The sequence below is a fragment of the Amblyomma mixtum genome, chromosome 8 (assembly GCF_055824585.1).
Source record: "Amblyomma mixtum isolate Tamu chromosome 8, ASM5582458v1, whole genome shotgun sequence".
Lineage (NCBI taxonomy): Eukaryota > Metazoa > Arthropoda > Arachnida > Ixodida > Ixodidae > Amblyomma > Amblyomma mixtum.
Genome location: NC_143019.1, coordinates 66,752,533 through 66,771,971, shown reverse-complemented (window position 1 = coordinate 66,771,971; position 19,439 = coordinate 66,752,533). Strand labels below are relative to the sequence as shown.

The 19,439-nt window shown below is 45.3% G+C and overlaps 2 protein-coding genes across 5 annotated transcripts in view; both read right to left on the bottom strand.

Annotated features, from left to right (window-relative positions):
• LOC149332814 (unc-112-related protein-like) overlaps window positions 1–1,878 on the bottom strand; it is a 35,406-nt gene extending 33,528 nt beyond the window's left edge. For 2 of the 4 annotated variants that reach the window (XR_016285263.1, XM_089558410.1), the window contains exon 1: window positions 839–1,215. Coding sequence is in view for 1 of the 4 variants with exons in the window: in XM_089558410.1 (XP_089414536.1) it covers window positions 839–923 (85 nt within the window). In the remaining 3 variants the exon portion in view is untranslated. Of the gene's footprint in view, window positions 1–838; window positions 1,216–1,254; window positions 1,397–1,515 lie in introns of those variants that run through there. The other 2 variants (XM_089558411.1, XM_089558412.1) reach the window with 2 other exon arrangements.
• A 648-nt stretch (window positions 1,879–2,526) lies between these two features.
• LOC149332813 (leucine repeat adapter protein 25-like) lies at window positions 2,527–18,964 on the bottom strand. The gene is made up of 3 exons (XM_089558413.1): window positions 18,874–18,964; window positions 15,345–15,702; window positions 2,527–10,548 (listed from the first exon to the last, which is right to left on the bottom strand). The coding sequence occupies exons 2-3, from the start codon at window positions 15,684–15,686 to the stop codon at window positions 10,210–10,212; spliced, it is 681 nt and encodes a 226-aa protein (XP_089414539.1). The 5' UTR covers window positions 15,687–15,702; window positions 18,874–18,964; the 3' UTR covers window positions 2,527–10,209.
• Window positions 18,965–19,439: the final 475 nt, after the last annotated feature.

The following is a 19,439-nucleotide window of genomic DNA, read 5'->3' as shown; positions in this document are numbered from 1 at the left end:
TCCGGCCGACGACGGGCCTGTAGCGAGATGCACCGTCTCGACGCGACAGGAAGGCACGAACACTTGCACTCATATCCGGCGGGGCTCGCCGCAAGCGTTGAAAGCGCGGCCAACGTTTTTAGACCGAGGGATCTTCGGCCCCAAATAGGAAAGCCATTACGATGCCCAAGTCTGACACAAAACGCTGCATTAAAAATATACGACAACACAGAAGCATATGTTTGGCGGTGCCCGTTGCCGATATGTGCCGCCTTTTAAAAAACAGCTGTATCAGCTGTTGGTCGTTACCGTAGCCGGATGTTGGAGTGACTGTTTCCGCAAACGATGTAAAATGCATGAATGCAAAGCAAAAATGAAAAATAACGAGAACACATGCTTTCTTGATGCATTTTAGTGCCTCAGCAAGTATACGAAACACGCAGGGAAGTTTACCATACTAGGGTGGCTAGAATCACCCTAAGCATACCGCACAGGACGCGTCGCCTACATGAAAGCAAAGCGCCTGCAATGAGGTCTTGGACGGCAGTTCCAACAAATGTGCGGTAGCACAGTCGGCACTTTGAGCGTAAACAGCTGCCACACGGCTGGCCCGGCAGACACGTCTCTTCGTGAGTGTAAACCTGCGGCTGCACAGTTATCGATGAGCTTGGAAATATCCGGCGTACTGAATCATGACACCTATCGTTCAATCGTACTGCCACAACCCGTCTGCTCGAAACGTCAGGGAGGGACGTAGTACCAAAAACATCACCGCCGCTGGAAGAACATCAAAAAGCGTTGAAATGTGTCACCGGGCCCCGAGGCATTTCAGTCATGGCTATCCGGTTACATTACTCACCGTAGCGCGGCCACGACGGGTCGGCGGCCAGCGTCGGCAACTTGCTCGCCGTTGCGGTGGAAAACGCACTTACATCGGCCGCCATGTTCGCTTCGGTACCGTACGGCTCAGCTACGATGCGATCGTCCGATCTCTTTTCCCGCACTCAGCGGCGAGTTTCTTTTTCAACCTCTTTACGAAGAGGCTCACAACAAGGGCAGAGGACCACAAACACTACAAATCACACGCTGTAACGAACTCCATTGCTTGTATACTTCGTTCAATCGGCTTCTGCGCCAGCGCCTGTGTGCGCCTAAACGTGGGCTCGGCGGCCTCTTCCCCTCGAGCACGCCCCAACACAGCCGAGCCCAGCGCAGGTCGGCGAAAAGTGAAGGAGGCCGCAGCGCCAGGCATGACCAAAAGTGTAACCCACGAACCTTCCGACGTAGGAGCGACGTGGGATGCCCGGCTCCGCCGCTTTTTGGTACCTCGCCAAGGCGTCCCAAATAAAATCGGGTGCCGCTCGCCGTGGAGCCACCAGAAGCTCGTCCGCACCGCGCCTAGCTCCCGTCAGCTTCGCTCTCCCGACACTAGATCAGCGACTGCATACCTCGTTTCAGTCACAAATTTCAGCTGTAACAGCCGATCGCTAGCTATGTTCGTGACTCCGCCCGTTTCTGAGGAGATAGTATACTTACCGCGTCGAAGGGCTGCTACATTAGCGGCCACATTCAAGTGTCGTTCGAAGGCAGTTGATTTCCAGGTGGATTCGCTGCAGCAGTGAATACGTCCTCAATGTAGTACGAATGCACCAGAATTGACACGATGACTTCAGCTAGACGCCCATTCGTCCCGCTGCACGACGAAGAGCTTACGCTGCTACCGCACACCCCGTTGCTGCGATGACGCGAAGCCGCACGGACTCGCGCACTTCATGAACACTGGAAGTGCGGAAAAGAAACTTTTTTTTTTTTGTTACTTTCTTGTGCGCCGAGGATCTGACGCTGCGCGAACGGACGACATCGCGATTAATATACAAAAACAAGGGAGGGAAACTCACGAAAGCAAAAAAAGATAAGGCGGTGACTCTGCGAGAAAAAAACAAGTATCTGGGAGGAGCTAGTCCTTATAAGGTCAGAAGGCCTGACGTCACGACGCCATAGGCTCATTCGCCTTCTCTACCGCTCTCGTGCCGATTGGTTAGAGACAGCGAAGTAAAGAAACAAATTTGAAAAACACGACTCAACGAAAGCCTTGCAGCTGCCGCTCAGACATTTTGTCTGTCAGATGTCACGTATTGTCTTCAGGAACTCGTTACTGTCATCGATCTTTCAAGATGTTTCTAGACGGGGAGTTTTACAACACCGCTGCAACCAGCTTGCGCATACTGGCTGTCGTTCAAAGTTGGGAAAATGAACAGCGCTATCCCATATGCCCTGCAGCGCTTGCGGAAATAAAAGTGAAAATAGGTGTTTCAAAACTTTATAAACGTTGGCCAAGGCAAAGAAATGAGTGAAATGTTGACCGTAGGCTGCAATTCTAGGCCAAAAGAGGAGTAAACGTTGTTCTGTTCACTTTAGACATGAAAGGTCATTTCGCGGGCAGACCACGCCCATCGAAGCATATGGCGCGAACTATGTTGCGCAATGCAAAGCCGCGCGCACGTAGGCATCGTGCAAATTCTTCAAACCTAGAAAATTACCACGGAGTTCGACAGACAATGCAGGTTTTAATCGTTGCTTAACAGAAGTACACAAAAGCACACTGGCAGAAGAGCAAGGTTTCGGGCTAGTTGGTAATGCATTTTAAAAGGAAGAAACAGCGCTAAGAAACACATGGACACACGAAGAAACGACACACACACGTTTCTTCGAGTGTCCATGCAACTACTCTCAAATACCAGTTAGAAAATCTAAATTTCACATCCATTGTATTCGTAAACGTACAGTTACACAATAGTGTTTGAAATAAAAGGGCATCATCACCTCATCAAGAATATACTCTATAAAAACTGAAATAAAAAGAAGAGGTGCTTACATAAAGGTAGAACTGCTAGCTGCACAGGTAATGCTAAATACACATGGTGCATGGCCATTCCAGATGTGAGATGTGCAAGATGGAATGTTCAGTCAGCAACAAGATATCAACATACATCAACATAGAAGAGCAGAATAACGATAAATACCATGTATAAGTTGCTAAATGATAAAACCACTGCTGCTGCCATTGCATCCAAATAAGTGACTAGAACTGGTATATTGAACGCAATGCAAAACCGAGCCAGTATATATGAATACCTGTGCCACACAGGCAAATTTAATGCCAGTAAGTGCTTACTGCCTCACATGTATACATTAAATGGCATTAGCCTTACTGCCGTTCATGACACCAAAACTCATTTGCCCAAGCAATGCATACTCTCGTATCCATTCCACATGCAGAAAAGCATGTAACTTTGTTAGTAACAACTTCCTAAGCAGTAGCAAATGGTCAATTCATAACTTTCAGTCAGACGAGGCATCTCTACTGCATTTTTGGCACCATTTTTACCACCACTTCTGACAAATACTCTCGACTTGTGTGCCAACTTGTGAGTTTATAGCTTTTTTGAGCTCTCAAGCAAGAGCAGTGGTATTTTCTGCAAAATAACGTTTATATTACATTTAAACAACATTCCCGTGATACTGTGCTCATCAGCACTGTTTCTATTCAGGTGAAATTTTTTACTGCCTTGCAAGCATTGTCACTGTGACTTTCGTATATTGACATCAAATGTGGACATATATAGCACCAACCCCGAAGATAATGGCATTAACAAACTTAAGGCCTTAAGCATTTACTGCCATTTCTTGCGCACATGCGGCATTGGTTATTAGAGGAATACGAAATTAGGAATGATAAAGCAGGTTTCTGTACACTGAGAAGCACTTGCATGCAACCGCATGAAAGAGCTCACAAACAGATGAAAAACAAAACATGAACACAAGTAAAAAAGGTGCATTTAAAAACAAAGTGTAAAGGGCCATTAACAAGGGCACGACAAAACAACAACATTGATCGTAAGCTGCTACGTTTTGAAACAAAATGTGCCGAAAGCACTTTGGCCAATGTTGACATCAAACTCTTAATGCCAAACAAAAAAGGTCATCACAAATTTACTGTGGGTGTTGCATGTAGTTACAGCACAAAAATAGGATTCACAACAAACAGTGTCAGGGAAGTTTAAATTAATTACTGAATACTATAATCCAATCATTCTAGCTGTTTTTTGAAGCAACAAACAATGGTTTTTGTAAAAAGGAAATATCCTAAATGAAGATCACAAGGCTTCAGTAGAAAATACAAATTTTTAATTAAGAAGCAAATTAGTTTTCTCCTGAAGCAGAAGACGACACGATGATTAATAAGGCTTATGGGAATGGAAAAGAACCCATCCGTAACTTTGACGTACCTCAGTAACATTTGGTGCTGGGCAATTTGGTACATCGTATACTTTAAATGCAGAATAGTACAACACAAATGACCACATGAAGAAAAAGACGGCACGATGTAGAACAAATGTTGCTCTGTATAGTGCCATCTTTTTCGTCCTGTGGCCATCAGCGTTTTTCTATCCTATATTCAAAGCATCACTTTGACGACAGCAAAATTTACAATAAAAACAAATCTAAACAATTCAAAATCAAAACAAATCGATGAATAGCAATTCGTAAAAATGGATTGTATACACAGGGCACCAGAGTAAAGCCATTTTATAATGGGCGTTGTCAGTACTGTCCAATCCAAAGAGTGTTTGGTGTATATACAAACATTTGTGCAGACACTCAAGGACTACTCTACGAGATTTTATGCAATCTGAAGGAAAGCTTATTGGCACACTGAAAAGGCCAAAGGCTATGAACGAGCACTGGCGTCTCCTCCAGCTGGTAAAATGAACTCATGAACTAAAAAGAAAAATCTCAACAAAAATAGCTGTCAGACTGGAATGATAGCAGTTAAAAAGTTTTGTTCATAGTGTATTCATAGTGTAAAAGAAGTTCGTACTGGCACCGTCGAAAAAACGCTATCCAAAGGAATGAATCGTAAAGTGAACAGGAGAGAAGAAGGCAAGGCTATGGAAAGCTGTTGTTTGCTCAAGAAATCACTGAGCCATTGCATTCTTGTAGCCAGACTTGTGCAACAAAAAAACGCTAGCAGAACCAAGGCAGCACACTTTCTTAAGAGCTACAATGCGGTCAGTGGGCTAAATTTCAACTCTTTGCAAAGTCAAAAGCTTCAAACACCTGTTCTCCCCATTTTACATCAACATGTGCAAAGATGCAAAGTTGATGAATGTTTATTCATCAACTTATTCATCAAGTTGAGACTATCGAATGTGGGAAAGCACCAGACAAATCTGCACATATCTCCTAAACTCATGTTCACATGCGGACGCATTCATTACACCTTCATAACTCGGTTACTCTACGTATATGAGCATTTTAGGCACATCTGCTGGTGAAAAAACAGGGATTCAGTGAACCGCTGAAATAGGTGCTGTCATAGCGGGCTGTGAGGCATAACATGACCCATTTTGTATGGCTCAAAACACAAAAACAAACAATGCTATAAAAAGGCAGTGGCTCTTGCAACTGAGAACAGACATTAAACACCAGTCTTGCGTGAAAATGAAAATCACACGTGCAACAAACACATGCAGGAGGCATGGCCACTCTAATAACAAGTAGTGGCACATATCTTTAAGGCGTGAAAACTAACTTATCACCAAGCAGTCGTAGCTCTGGTAAGATAATGGAAAGCACACCATTCATGTTGCCATATGTACTGTACACATCAAGTAACCACACACAGTTTCATGCCAAATACTGCGTCACAGGCCTATTGTCTTAGGATGATAAGCTGTTATCATCTGTTATCTTAGGATGATAAGCTGCTGTTATCTGACGAGTGCGGAGCTACCAGATTATCACATCCCTGCGTGTAGGAGAGAAACATGTCATCCCTTAAAAGTGTGTCCGTGTTACATAACTCATAGACATTATCTGTTTGCACTGAGATAAGCAGCCTCTGAAACTTAGCTAGGACATTGCTGTAACTCACTATTATGTAAATATGACACTGCAGAAAACTACGAATTAGCTGCCCAGCAGAAAATGTTCAGGTACTGGATCATTGCTTACGCCTGCTACCCAGTAAAAGATCAAAGCAAGCTTTCAGATACTTCCAATAACTGTAACCTTTCAAGGCATGACCATCATCTGCAAGTTCACTGAAGGTTCATTTCACTGATCATATTGTAACAGTTCTTTTTCCTTTTCATCCTTGGCAAGCTCGATGCCAAGCAAATTCTCAAGTTTGCTGTTTCTTGAACCACTCTGCCAGTTAAGTCATTTCTGCAAGTTACGTTGCCTTTGCTAACATTCTTGACCACGAAGTGGGATGCTGTCGTGGAAGTATGCGCGTGGAAGTGTTAGCAACTGTCGGACCTTTTTCCCCCCAAGTGTTTCCCGCCTGTACAACTCTGTTCAAAAGAGTACAAGGCACGGCATTATTGTCCAAGCCACTGAACTAAATTTCAATCTTTACAATCTGGGCACACCATTAGGAACTTAAGAGGTACCAGGACCTTAAAATGCCATCAAAATGGTCGAGTGGAAAATTACTTGGTAATGGACTACCCATCATCCTCCTGATCTAGCTTTTGTAGCACCAGAGAGATATCAGCGATTGAAAATTATCTTTTTCTCTTAAACTCATACGCTGGAGCGAGCATGAAAAACAAAAATTACAGGTCGGCACTTGTCACCTGGCTTGGTTGTTTCCGGCCATGCCTCTGCTACTTACATTTTTCACCTAAAGCTTTGTCTACAAAATTCGTTGCACTTTTTAACCAGCCAAAGAAAGCCCCTCACACCTGGTATCATGCGAGCTGTATGACATTGTCTGGCAGAATTTGTGCGAGAAATGGTGCTGGTGAGGCAGAGGAATGGGAATTTACAAAAATTATGCGCAAATTATTGGCCCGCTTTTGAGGACTTTTATGTGTCGCAAATGCACGATGACTGTTGCTTTACCTCCTAATGCATGCATTTTATAGTCCCTTTCAAAACAATTTCATGAGCTCCCTAAGAGGACGCTGCTTATACAGTGTACATCAATTGCAGACTGTGTCCAACGGCAGCTAGATTCAGTTTATTTGCCAGCTGCAGCGGTGACTCAGTGGTTACGGTGCTCAGCTGCTGACCCGAAAGATGCAGGTTCGATCTTGGCCGCGGCGGTCGAATTTCAATGGAGGCGATATTCTAGAGGCCTGTGTACTGTGCAATGTCAGGGCACATTAAAGAAGCCCAGGTGGTCTAAATTTTCGGAGCCCTCCACTATGGCGTCTCTTATAGCCTGAGTCACTTTGAGACGTTAAGCTCTATAAACCACCAACCACCATCAGTTTATTTGCCATTATCACGCTTTGTAAAACTCTGACTACAGACATACAGTTTGATGTCACTAGAGGCTTTTAGAATAAGGGGACCCGATTGGTTAGGGGGGATGGGGGGGGGTGTTGTTCTGTGCATGCACACTGGTGCCCCACTATTCCCCTAACCCCCGAACCGATAGGGTCCCCCTCTATTTGAAAATTTCCTACCGTCTCCAGTGTTTTGCTCAACAGTACACCAAATAGATTTCTAAACTGCGACTTCTATTTGTATAGTGTTGCTACTTTTTCTCTGGGCATTCATGAAAAGCAACTTTTGCAAGTGCCAGAAGAACTGCTTGGTCATGTGAGACAGCCATTACCTCCCGTTTGCCATTTTGACCACAGTCCAGCATTATGCCAGGCACACCAAGACAAAATGACTAAAACCATATAAAATATAAACAGCACACACTTCACGCACTTTGCCAGCACAACGGCAAGACATCTGTTACTGCTCGCCCATTCTTGTTGACACATGTAACAACAAAACGAAAAACTTGTTTGTGTTGAGGCCATGCATGACACACTATCAAACAGTGCTCACAGCAGTCTCACAACGTTGTGGCCACATAAGCTTGTCAAGTTAACAACTATATGCAAGCTCTCGTATGTACACTTAAAATCGTGGCTTTTCAAATGTTCTGTTGACCACACACAGTGTTTTATTAAAGCACAGCTTGCGACCATCAGAGCCGGATAGTTCTAGCCACTGCATTAGTTGCAGCACATAAAAGCCAGTCACGAATACTTCGAAAACATGTAGGCCTGTATGAACACTATAGTGATCTGTCCTTGTAGCTTTCGTAGCTGGCATAATGCAACTTGCAATTCCCCTACTTTTGAGAAAATAGCCACACGTTTTGTAAAAAGTTGATGCAATAGTGCATGATAAAATAAACCTTTTTCACACCAAATCCTTTTAAACAGCACATTGCAAAAGTCTTTACGGCCTTGCAGAGGCATCATTTGCCTTGCATGCGTGATATTAGCATCTGGCTTTGACGGTCCTGGCGGCTTCTCTATAGCCAGTGTTCAAGTAATTTCAAGCCTATAAGGTCTTCCATGATCACGAACTGAAAAGCAATCGTCGAAAGACCACTTTGAGGAATATTAAGCGCCAATGTTCTAGCTGCCCAGTCATGATCAAGCGGAGCCAACACCCTTAAAGAGACCAGCAAGTAATTATTTTTAGGAACCTGATTTTTTTGGTGTGATGGAAAGTTTAGTGTCCAAAGTGCCTGACAGCATTACAGTTTTATTGTAAATGATATAAAATACTTTCAAGACAAAATTTGCAGCATAAACTTTCTTCACGTCTGAAGACAGCATCAACGCCAACAGAAAAACCATGATGAAGTTAACAGCAGCTAGGATATCATCGTCATCATCATCAGCTTGATTGCATCTACTGCAGAACAGCACCGACATACAGTATTGTGGACCTTTATCAAGAGAACTTCAAAAAATTTTCCCGCCTAAGCCGCTGGCTCATTTGCAGTAAAACTGAGCACAGTGCTTGCGTAATGTGGTAACTTTTGTCTCGTAGCAAGTTTTACAACGATACCTACTTGATTCAGCTGCGAATAATACAGCTCTGTTCATCACTTTCGGTTCATCGATTTTGAGGCAGATGATAACGTGTTTGCATCATGCGTGGCTGAACCAGGTAATCTCTGTTGACAAACTTACTGCGAGACAAAAGTTACCACAATATCCAAGTTCTGTGCACAGTTTCAGCATAAACGAGCCCGCAGTTAAGGCGAGAAAATTTTTAAAAGTCTTCACGATAAAGATGCACAATACTGTATATGGTCACACAACGGAACATACCGGTAGTAAAGCTTCACCATGGAATGGCGCCACATCTTTTTTTTACGTGACTTTCAGCGCTGAATTAAAGTTAGAATCGCTCACATAACTAGTGATATCATGCCTCCTTTTTATCAATACATGGCAAGATCTTTTCACTTCCTCCATAGCCCTGGAACACACTTTGGTTGGTTGTCAGTTCCTTCAAATTATCAGACGCTCATTGGTACTTGCTCAAATGTTTTCAAATGACAATCCTTGAAGAACAACCTTCGAAAACTGCTGCAGGCACATCGCAAGACTTCCACCAGCCACCTGTCTATATTTGCTCCAAGCCCTCATCTTCAACACATGTGCGAGACACAATCACTTGTTCTACTGCATGAGTCATAAATCATCCGAAGGCTTCAGTGTTTCAAGACGAGTTTTAAAAGACCAAAGAGCAACCATGACAAATCATTCTAGAGGGTACTGAATTAAAATGACTTGCACTAGTCATCCATTCAAAGCTCACACCTGTAATGTAACTAAAGGTCGTGAGCACTTACTCTTCAGTTAAGGATTGAAGATATCTTACAAGCTGTAAGGTTTAAAAGATCATTTCAGAGCCACACATAACTCAGATGACTTGCAATAATCATATCTCTGAGGTTGCTCAAAAGTTAAAACCCATGACATCGCTGGTGGTCGTAAGCACTCCTCAGTCTTTGGTGTTACCTGAAACCTGCAGGGTTTTCAAAGCTTAAGCGCAAAATATTGTTTCAGAACATAAGCTTGGATGTGGATTAGTCACTCATATGTGGCCACTAGAAGCTGACATCATCGGCACATCTGATGGTTGCGAGCACTGCGATACCTCAAGACTTAAAAAGCCTTTAAAGGTGAGTCTCAAGAGTCATTTTGGGATTAAATGTTCAACATCTCAGCATACCCAATGGCCATGGCTGCTTATTCTACTGCTCCAGTCTTGAAAGTTACCCGCAGACCTCAAAGATGAATGTTGTCCCCCCAGAGATCAGGACTCAAGGCTTATCAAATTCAAATGGCTAGCACCGCTCAGCTATTCAGAACTCACATCTTCAACATGACCACATCAGACGTGCCCCATTCAAAGCACGTCGTCGTACTCGCCACTGGAACCTGAGGAGCTGTCTATGGTCAATGTCCTCTCCGGCACAGCCATCAGGTTCCTTGGGGGATGGCGGGCGTCATAGCGGCGCGGCGTCGAGCCTTCACTGCTTGACCGCTGGTGCCGTGCTGTAGGTGGCGGGATGGGGGCGAGGTCGAAGGTGTTTGGCGAGGCCCCATTCAGCTGGCTCAGCAGTTCCTCCTGTGATGGGTCCCACGATGGTGACCTGTCCTGCAGTGCCTGCTTGTACTCCTGGATGGATTCGTTGAGCGACCACAGCTGGCACAGGAGTGACATGTCCATCTGACGCAGCCCGACCTGTGTGCACGCAGTGCAAAGTTTCCAATTCATAATTACTGTCTCACTGCAATCCAACTGCTCTCAAACTAATCAAGTGCAAAAAGAGGTATGAATCTATTGCCACAGGCTTCAGTAAAGAGTGAGGGTAGCACAGACCCTAGAAATGTCATCCAGAATACAGAAGAGTTCATGGGACCCAACTAAGAGAAACGCTTGTCTATTTCTCTTTCTGATACTCAACTTTGACACGATCGACATGCAATAAAATTCGCCTAAATTCAAATGTGCTTTGCAACAGTCAGGCAGTGCTCGCAAAAGCCATGGAAGAATGCAGACTTTTTTTTTTGTCGCACTTCACTGTCCCAAATTTTAGCGACCGAAAACTGCAGCCAGATCATTACCTACTGTGACCCCATCAACTCAAACAGAATGCCACCAGACTAGAGCTTTTGCCTTGCATGACATTCACAGTTGCTAGAATGTAATGTTATTTCAGCTTTAAATGTAAAATTCTTGTGGCTTTGGTCCTTTGAGTACGAACAATTTAAAACTTAGTGGTCTAAAATCACAAGCATACTTGAAAAATGTATGTGGCATTGACAATGGTAATTTTTGCTGCTCAATATCAGCAAAAGAAAGACAGATGTCCACAAGGCAATAGAATTCATACATCATTTCATAGAAGCCAATGTCACATGACGGAGGCATCTCTTTGGTTCTATGCACAATGCAGAATTGCAGACAATGGCCTTATGGAACAAACACTATATTGCCACGTATCATTGTAGTGTCCGTTCGTTCGCGCTCAAAGCCGCAGGAAAGGGGTGTTATCATTTTTGCTCTTGGCGTGAGAAGCGACCTGACTAATCTCGATTGATCACAGCCATGTAGAGCTGCATCTACGTGTTTCCAGATTACTGTAGATGATCTCGACCTGTTATCTCGAAGTTTCCTTGCGATTGAGCGATGCCACGAGTGGCTGGCATTCGTAGTTCGACGACTGACGAGCACGTTTGTTGCTTTCGCCGCCGCTGAGTGATTCAGTTCTTTTGCGGGTGCAAGTCAGCCCAAATAAAGAGCTTCGTTTGCAAGGCTTGTTGCTGTATTACTGACCACTGGACTGCTGTCACTACAACGTGACAATATCCTAGCTATCAACAAGGTCAGGGCTTTGTTTCGAACATAACGCTTGGTGGAGGAGTATTCTGTAACTGGCTCTTAGTTGTCATAACTCCGGTGGCGAGTTCAATCCCTATAGCGACTGTTTTAAAAACATAACGGAATCTGATAGAAAGTACTCGAGACTGTGTGGTCAAGTAGAGATACGGCACGACAACGCAGAAACGGAAAAGAGAAAAAGCAAAAGGTCAGAGCCAAGGCTCCAGCAGGAAGTGATGGAGGAAAAGACCATCTGGAGCAGCCATGGACTTCGTGCAGCTTTCTCCCAGACAATTAGCCAGGTGGAGCAAAGCTTCTGTTGCCTCAGCTGTTGCCACAGGGGTGGCCTAGCGGTCTGTGCACCTGCCTTGCATGCCGGAGGTGCGGGGTTCGATCACTACTGCCACCGGGCACTTTCCTCCGGCCTGGTGCGATTGGCTTATCTGGAGTGAAATGCTCGGGAAATAGGCCTTTGACCACACCTTGTGTAACTGAAAATACCTTGAGCCATGGCGCTCTGTGGCCAAGCTGCCCTTGCACTGATAAAATTCACCATCTCATAATGACTTCTGAAACTTTTTCATGGCTTCAGCCTAAAGCTTTTGACGCAATACTTTTAAACTGAAACGAATATGCCGACCATCCTCGTACAATACTGTGGAAACGCAGTAGTCACACCTCGTCTAAACCTTGCATAAAAAGGTCAGAGTCGCTGGCCGATTCAGACTGAAAATTTTAGCAGTACGCACCCCTACATCAATGCTGAGGGCAGGTTCAAGTAGGAAATGTTTGAAGGGGAAGCGGCAAATAAATTTTTCTGCAGCGGTTGTGCTGTATCTGGCACAACTGGTATACTTCTACTAGAGCTCCACAAGTTGCATTCCACCACAAGAAGACCTCTTTCAGCGTGACACCACAGACAGTTCTGCAAGAAAGATTTTGGGTTTCCCTGCACGTTTACTCCAATGTTAGTAACTTGCTCTCTAAAATGTGCAGGACCCCACATCTAGGCAACTGGTGCTACAAATGCACAGACAAAGCGTACTTGCCCTTTTCCACCAAAAAAAAGCACAGTCTTCATAATGCCAGCCTATTAAACCCATATATCCGCAAACAGGCGACAAGTTATTCTTTCAATAATTTAGGGAACTCTCCATACCTTAGCCTGTATATATTTTACAACAGCTGTTATAGCCAGGCTGCACCTCCCAACCTCATGATCTTGTGGCATCATCCATGTGAAATGATGTCAACAAGGTCACCTGAGCAATTAGTAGTCCTATCGACCGTCCATAACTGTCAATGAGGCAAGTTACACGGGTTCGTCATGTAACATTGTCGCTGTCAATAGCTGAGTGACCCACTGATTCCATTAAAGCTCATACACACGATCACGACCACTTTACACACACTCAAGATGATCTTCTTACGGCTGATGCCGATGCTGAAGCTTGAACCGCATAATAACAGTGCCCCTTCAACTCATTTTTAAACTTGCGTTTTAGACCATAAAGTTTATTAGCCACAGCTAATTTGTGTCACCTTGTGCTTCGCACATTTTATTAATACACTTGAGCCCACTTATAACAAACGCATGTTTATTATGAATGAGGGTAGTGCTACCATCAAAATATGTATTAGAGCAATGGCACTGCATCTCAGATACAAGAAACGCCGGTGACAGCACAACTCAGCTGAAGCAAACGAGGAGCCGCCGTAAATTTGGTCCTACAGCCGAAAAACGCACTGCCAGCACGGACACCAAAATGAATTACCTAGCTTCTGTGCCAGCCCTGGCCCCCCTTCAGAGCAACGTGGCAACACCAAAAAGCAATAAAATGTTGGAACTGAAACCACCAACCAAGTGCGCACTGATAGGTTGCTGTGCCAGTCGGTGCCAGCACACATGCCGGTTGGTCTCAGGTGGAATAAACGTAGGCAGCCAAGCAATCGGTGATAAAGCAGTGGCAGCTGTGTGAGTACTGCGACTACCAGTCACATGGTATGCCTTGCTGGCATAGCCAGCCATGTGGCTTGCGTTCTCCGGTTGACTTTCCAACTTCTGCGCTGCCACTTGTCGGAAGCACCACGCACATGCGGTGCACTAGCATAGTCGCTGCATCCGTACAACTCACTCTGTCGAAGATTGAAGACATCGAGGCCGACCTATCACTAGTTGCCACCAACTCTCATATCATAATCAGTAATATTTCGATCCCGGCCGCGGCGGTTGAATTTCTTTAGAGGAGAAATTCTAGAGGCCCGTGTACTGTGCGATGTCAGTGCACGTTAAAGAACCCCAGGTGGTCGAAATTTCCGGAGCCCTGCTCTATACGGCGTCTCTCATAGCCTTAGTCGCTTTGGGACATAAAACCCCATAAACCAAACCAAACCATAATCAGTAATATTGCATCCCCAACGTAGGTCATTGGTAGAAATGGATTTGGCAAGAAGCACATGACCAGCCTGGAGACTAGGACAGCACATTTATAGGGTCTGCGTGAGGAAGCAGATGTGCATAACGAACCTTTTTCTCAAAAAAGACACCACCTTTGCCTGAGTACGCACTTTTCGCTGTAATAGGGGAAGTTCACTTACTGCGAACCTTGCATACAACGAACTTGATCCCCATAACCATCAGGTTTGTCATAAATAGGGCCCGGAAATTTAGGCATTTGCCTAAACATGCCTATAAATGCCTAAACGGGGGATTTTTGCACTTGCCTGCCTTTTTGTCATTTTTTAGTAAATACTACCTATTTAACCGCACTTTCTGCCTATAAATGCCTAAATCCGGCACTTTGGTCCTCGGTGCCGTTTTTCAATAGTGAGACATCTGTCTAATTGCGGTGAAAGGCGCACGCCGATGCACGCACAAAGGGCGCGGGTCTCGCCGAACGTTTTTCTCGAATTGCAACTTGAACGCAGTGTAACGAACTGTTTATCTCGAAGTGTAGCAAGAGACGAGTTTGGAAAGAGACCTGACATACATTAGTGCAAACTCCTCAAAATTGTCGGAAAAGATGACAAAGTTGGAAAAGGCTGGACTCTCAATAGATGAATCGTTGAAGGTAGTGGCAGAAGTACCCGCAGCACTTCAGGGACTGGAAGGAAAGGTATCTACTGCTTCTACGAAGATGCAACAATTGGTAGAAAAAAATAGATGCCTAGAAACAATTTCCCAAATCAGAGACTTTCTACGCGGAGACGACACGGCCACATCACCTGAAGGCCTAAGCCTTTATCAACTCTCATGTTTTAGGTTCACGCCAGTAACTTATTGTGATGCCAAAAGAAGCCTTTTAAAGTACAAAGCTATGCTTAGCGAAAACCGAAGGAGCTTCAAGTTCGAAAACCTGATAATGCGCTTTATTACTTCAGTTGAGGACTGCGTACGCTCCGTGCTTGATTTACAAATCTTGTACGTATGAATAGAGAGTATTATTCAAAACGCCTATTTTTGCTTTATAGCGCCTATTTCAATATTTTTTAAAGCCTAGATGCCTGCCTATTTCGGGGTTCTTTAGTGCCTAAATTTCCGGGCCCTAGTCATAAATGAGCTCAACTGTAGTAACAGTGGTAACAGTAGCAACACCGCTATGCTGCCGAACCACTACTACTGCTATCATTGCTATCCACCACCGAAAGGACCTCACCATCTCCTTGCGGAGAATAGCCAGCTGGGCGTCAAGCCTTGACGATCGCCCCGACCACGTGTTTGGCGCATCCTTCACCATTCCACCAGGGGCAGCCCAGCTGTTGCCCAACGAAGCAAGCAATGGCTCCGCGTGCGGAGGACGCTGACGCGAGGCCGACGTGCGGCTGGCACTGCTACTCCGCGCTGGGGCGACCGGGGCTGTTCGGCTTAGGTCCTGCTGGATCATGGTGCGCATGAGGTGCACGCGCTCCACCTCTCGCCACTGACTGCTGTTGAAGTTGACGAGGCCGCTGAGGCTCTTGGGAAGAGGAGGCAGTTCTCTCAGGGCCTGGGCATCCATCCTCTGCCACTGCTTCCTAAAATCATGAAATGACAAAGATGAAGGTACGCATTTTTAGGTGTCAAAGAACCATAGTGGGCTAGGAGGGTCCACTCAGTTCGAGTCCTTCAAGAGTTTGAACCAGAGATTTAACACACGGGGCAGGTACAGTGGTGAGCAGCCTTGTCTAGAGCGCTTGAGCAGTGCGCACTTGGTAACAAAAACCGAAATTAGAGAGCAGCCCCTCATTACAGGGCAAAGTTTTCGTGCCTGCTTTGTTTACGAGGCTATCTGGCGCTACTTCCGTGCAAGCGTTGCAGCTGGACCCTAGAGGCTGCCACAAAATCTGGATTTGTTTGCAAGGGAGTGCACCGCCCGAGCGCTCTAGACAAGGCTGCTCACCACTGTACTAGAACCCAGCTTGATGAGCATTTTTTCATTACACTCGCATAATACTGCCCCCTCCAGTAGATGCGAGCCGAGCCTGAGAACCAATGCTGCTCTGTCGGAAGCAATCACCACTCAGCCAACATGCAGAAAAATAGTAACAACACTATGACAGCTGTGACTACATTAAATGCTATGAGCCTGCAAAGGCTGTTATGCTTAACTTGAAATCTGTTTTACCCACTGACAGTTTGTATGCCGGTACAGCTATCCTATCCTCCCATACAGATTTATTGTTCAGCCCAGAGTGCAAGTGCTTGGTGAATGTTTTTGTTTATCTAAAAATAAGTGTTCAGAAAAGGAACTGTTGAAGAAGAGAGACAAGAGATGTCTATTTGCGCTATAAAAAAAAAGTGACAATTGGCTTCTGAGGAAAGGAAATGGCTTAGTAGTGGACACCTGAACTGAACTGCACACCTGAACAGCTGTAAGAGAAGGAAGGAAGAGAAAAAGAGGTGCCAAAGTGGAGGGCTCCAGAATAATTTTGACTGCCCGGGGATCTTTAACATGCACTGACATAGCACAGCACACAGGCGCCTTTGTGTTTCGCCTCCATCGAAACACCGCCGCCGCAGCGGGGTTTGGAACCTGGAAATTCTGGCTCAGTAGCAGAGTGCCCTAACCACTGAGCCACCGTGGCGGGTATACTCTTCAAGTAGTATCTCTGAGTTCCGTATAAGCTATATTAATATTATGCATGCTTTGCATATTGAGGACCGACTATTGGTAGCTCTATACGACTGCTCTCATCCTCACCACTGCTGATTCCTTCATCATCAGAAGAATGCACTGAAAAGTTTATTTCATTGCTGTTCTAGACACTGTCGCCACTATCAAACAGAATATCCATTATTTCTTCATTAGAAAAGAACAGTGGTTGTTCCCTGTAACAACTATATGCTTGTAGGCCAGAAAAAAATCAAACTAAAATATTAACAATTCCAAACAAAAATACTTCAAACAGGAGAACTACTGCCATCTATCAGGAAAATATGTAGCATCTATCTAACAAGCCATTACAGCGCGCCACACTAGGACCGCTGTCAAACTATTACATATGCCATCTTGTCGACGGCTTTGGTAATGGGCCCAACTTTCTGTGGGTGTCAATCCGACAGCTTTAGAAGCCACTGGCCCAAGCTGGCTGGCCAAACACAGAATTCGTGACTAGACAGGGCACTATCAGAATTGCCCAGCCTACTCGAGAACACAGATGGTGGCATGTGCAGCAGAGTGACAGCGGCGCCATGCAGCACTGGTGGCAGTTCTGTGCTCATAACTACTTCGCAGGGTACGTCCAGTGCATATCAGCCCAGGCTGACAGCGAGAGTGGTCAAGGAGACGAGCTAGGGAAAGCCTTTGAGTGTAGCACAAACATTCCAAACCTACATAACTTGTATGGCTTGCTTTTTCAAAGTACAAAATAAAATGTCATGGACAAAGATAGTAAAGCAACAGACAATTCATTATTTACCTGCTTTGGCTAATTAAAGATGTTATTTAAATTCGAGGCCCGTGTACTGTGCGATGTCAGTGCACGTTAAAGAACCCCAGGTGGTCGAAATTTCCGGAGCCCTCCACTACGGCGTCTCTCATAGCCTTAGGCGCTTTGGGACGTTAAACCCCATAAACCAACCATAAACCAACCTTATTTCCACAAAGGTTTGGTTTGGTTTACGGGGTTTAACGTCCCAAAGCGACTGAGGCTATGAGAGACGCCGTAGTGAAGGGCTCCGGAAATTTCGACCACCTGGGGTTCTTTAACGTGCACTGACATTGCACAGTACACGGGCCTCTAAAATTTCATTTCCACCAAGGCTGTAACAGACTTAACTGGATAAAATTGGAATTTGCATTTTTATTTTATTTAAATGTCAGCAGCTTGGTTATCCACTTCTAACAAGCTTTACTACAACTGCTGCTAAGAAGATTTTGTGAAAAGGGGCAGGCGGGAGAGAAAAATTGGATGGGGGAGAACAGATGTGGATATAAACATTTGTTCGTAAAAGGTTTATGCGAAGGCTGTCAGTGCACGCGATATTTTTTTTTGCAATAATAAAAAAAAAGAGCACGATTGGCCAGCAGTCTTTTGTGGACGTTGCATAATCGAGGATCATAATACACGCGGAAGTAGGAGAAAATTGGCACGTGTCAGGGATACGCTGACGACCTTTACCGCCTTTACCAGTTTACGCGCTCTTTAATTGGGATGGCGGAAGAGGGAAGTGATTCAACTCTCGTTCGCCACGGAGCTTATACTTTGAAACTGGGCGAATTGAAGTAACGGTGACGAGATCCTAAAACCAGTTGTAGCTGTGGAACGCGGAAACGTCAAAAGTCTCGGCACCGGCCACAGAACACACAGACCGCAGGACAGACCAACTTCCATGCACAGTTTTTCTTCCGCCAAAAGTCAAAAGAGCAACTATCCAGCGCCGATCCGAAACTCCGATAGCAACTATGCGGCAGCTAGCTTATTCAATTCGTACAACATAGAGAGAACAATAAACGCTGGATAGTCAGGTTAGACCTTGCGCTTCTACTTCTAATTAGAGGCTCATTCGCGAAGCAACGTCGTAATTTTTGCTGAGTAACTCTTCGCTTACAGAACCGAAATAAGGCCACACGTCAAATCAGAAACGATCGCTGCCTACATTTTTGCTTTTGTTCATATATAACGCAAAGAAACCGCACTCTAGGCCATGATCTGCACTCAAATGGAGCTGAACGATCTCAAGTCAGAAACAACTCAGATAATGACCTCTTGGCGAAAGCTTCGACAATGGGATGCTTGCAGCGCAGACTTGATCACATCACCACATCACCGCTATCGAGCACCGGCAGCCACTTCGAAGAAATGGAAGCGCGGGGGAGAGGCGTTCTCTCACCCTCACATCTCTCTGCGCATGCGCTGCGTTGCTATGGCGACGGAGGCGCGCGTCGTCTGCTTCTCACGGCGTCGGCCACCGCGGCTACTCTACCGCGGCCCCGAAAGCAGTCCGCGGTGCTAGCGTGTGCTGCAAGTTCAAATCAAGTGCTTGAGCATTGAGCAACGTCAGGGGAGAAGGCTGAGAGACTGGATCGCATGGATGGCTTGCCAAGCATGCAGTGGCTAGTGCTATGTACTAGTATATGGCAATGGAATATTGACCGAGGCCGAGGCTTTCGCACCAAGCGAAAGACCCCAGAGTTCACAATACAGAACCTAGACATTAAACTGGACATCGTTGCACTCCAGGAGACGGACCTGGCGGTGAAATTGGCTGGATACACTGCATACCAGGAAAAAACACTTAATCAGCAGAAACCTGCCACGGTCTCTAGAAA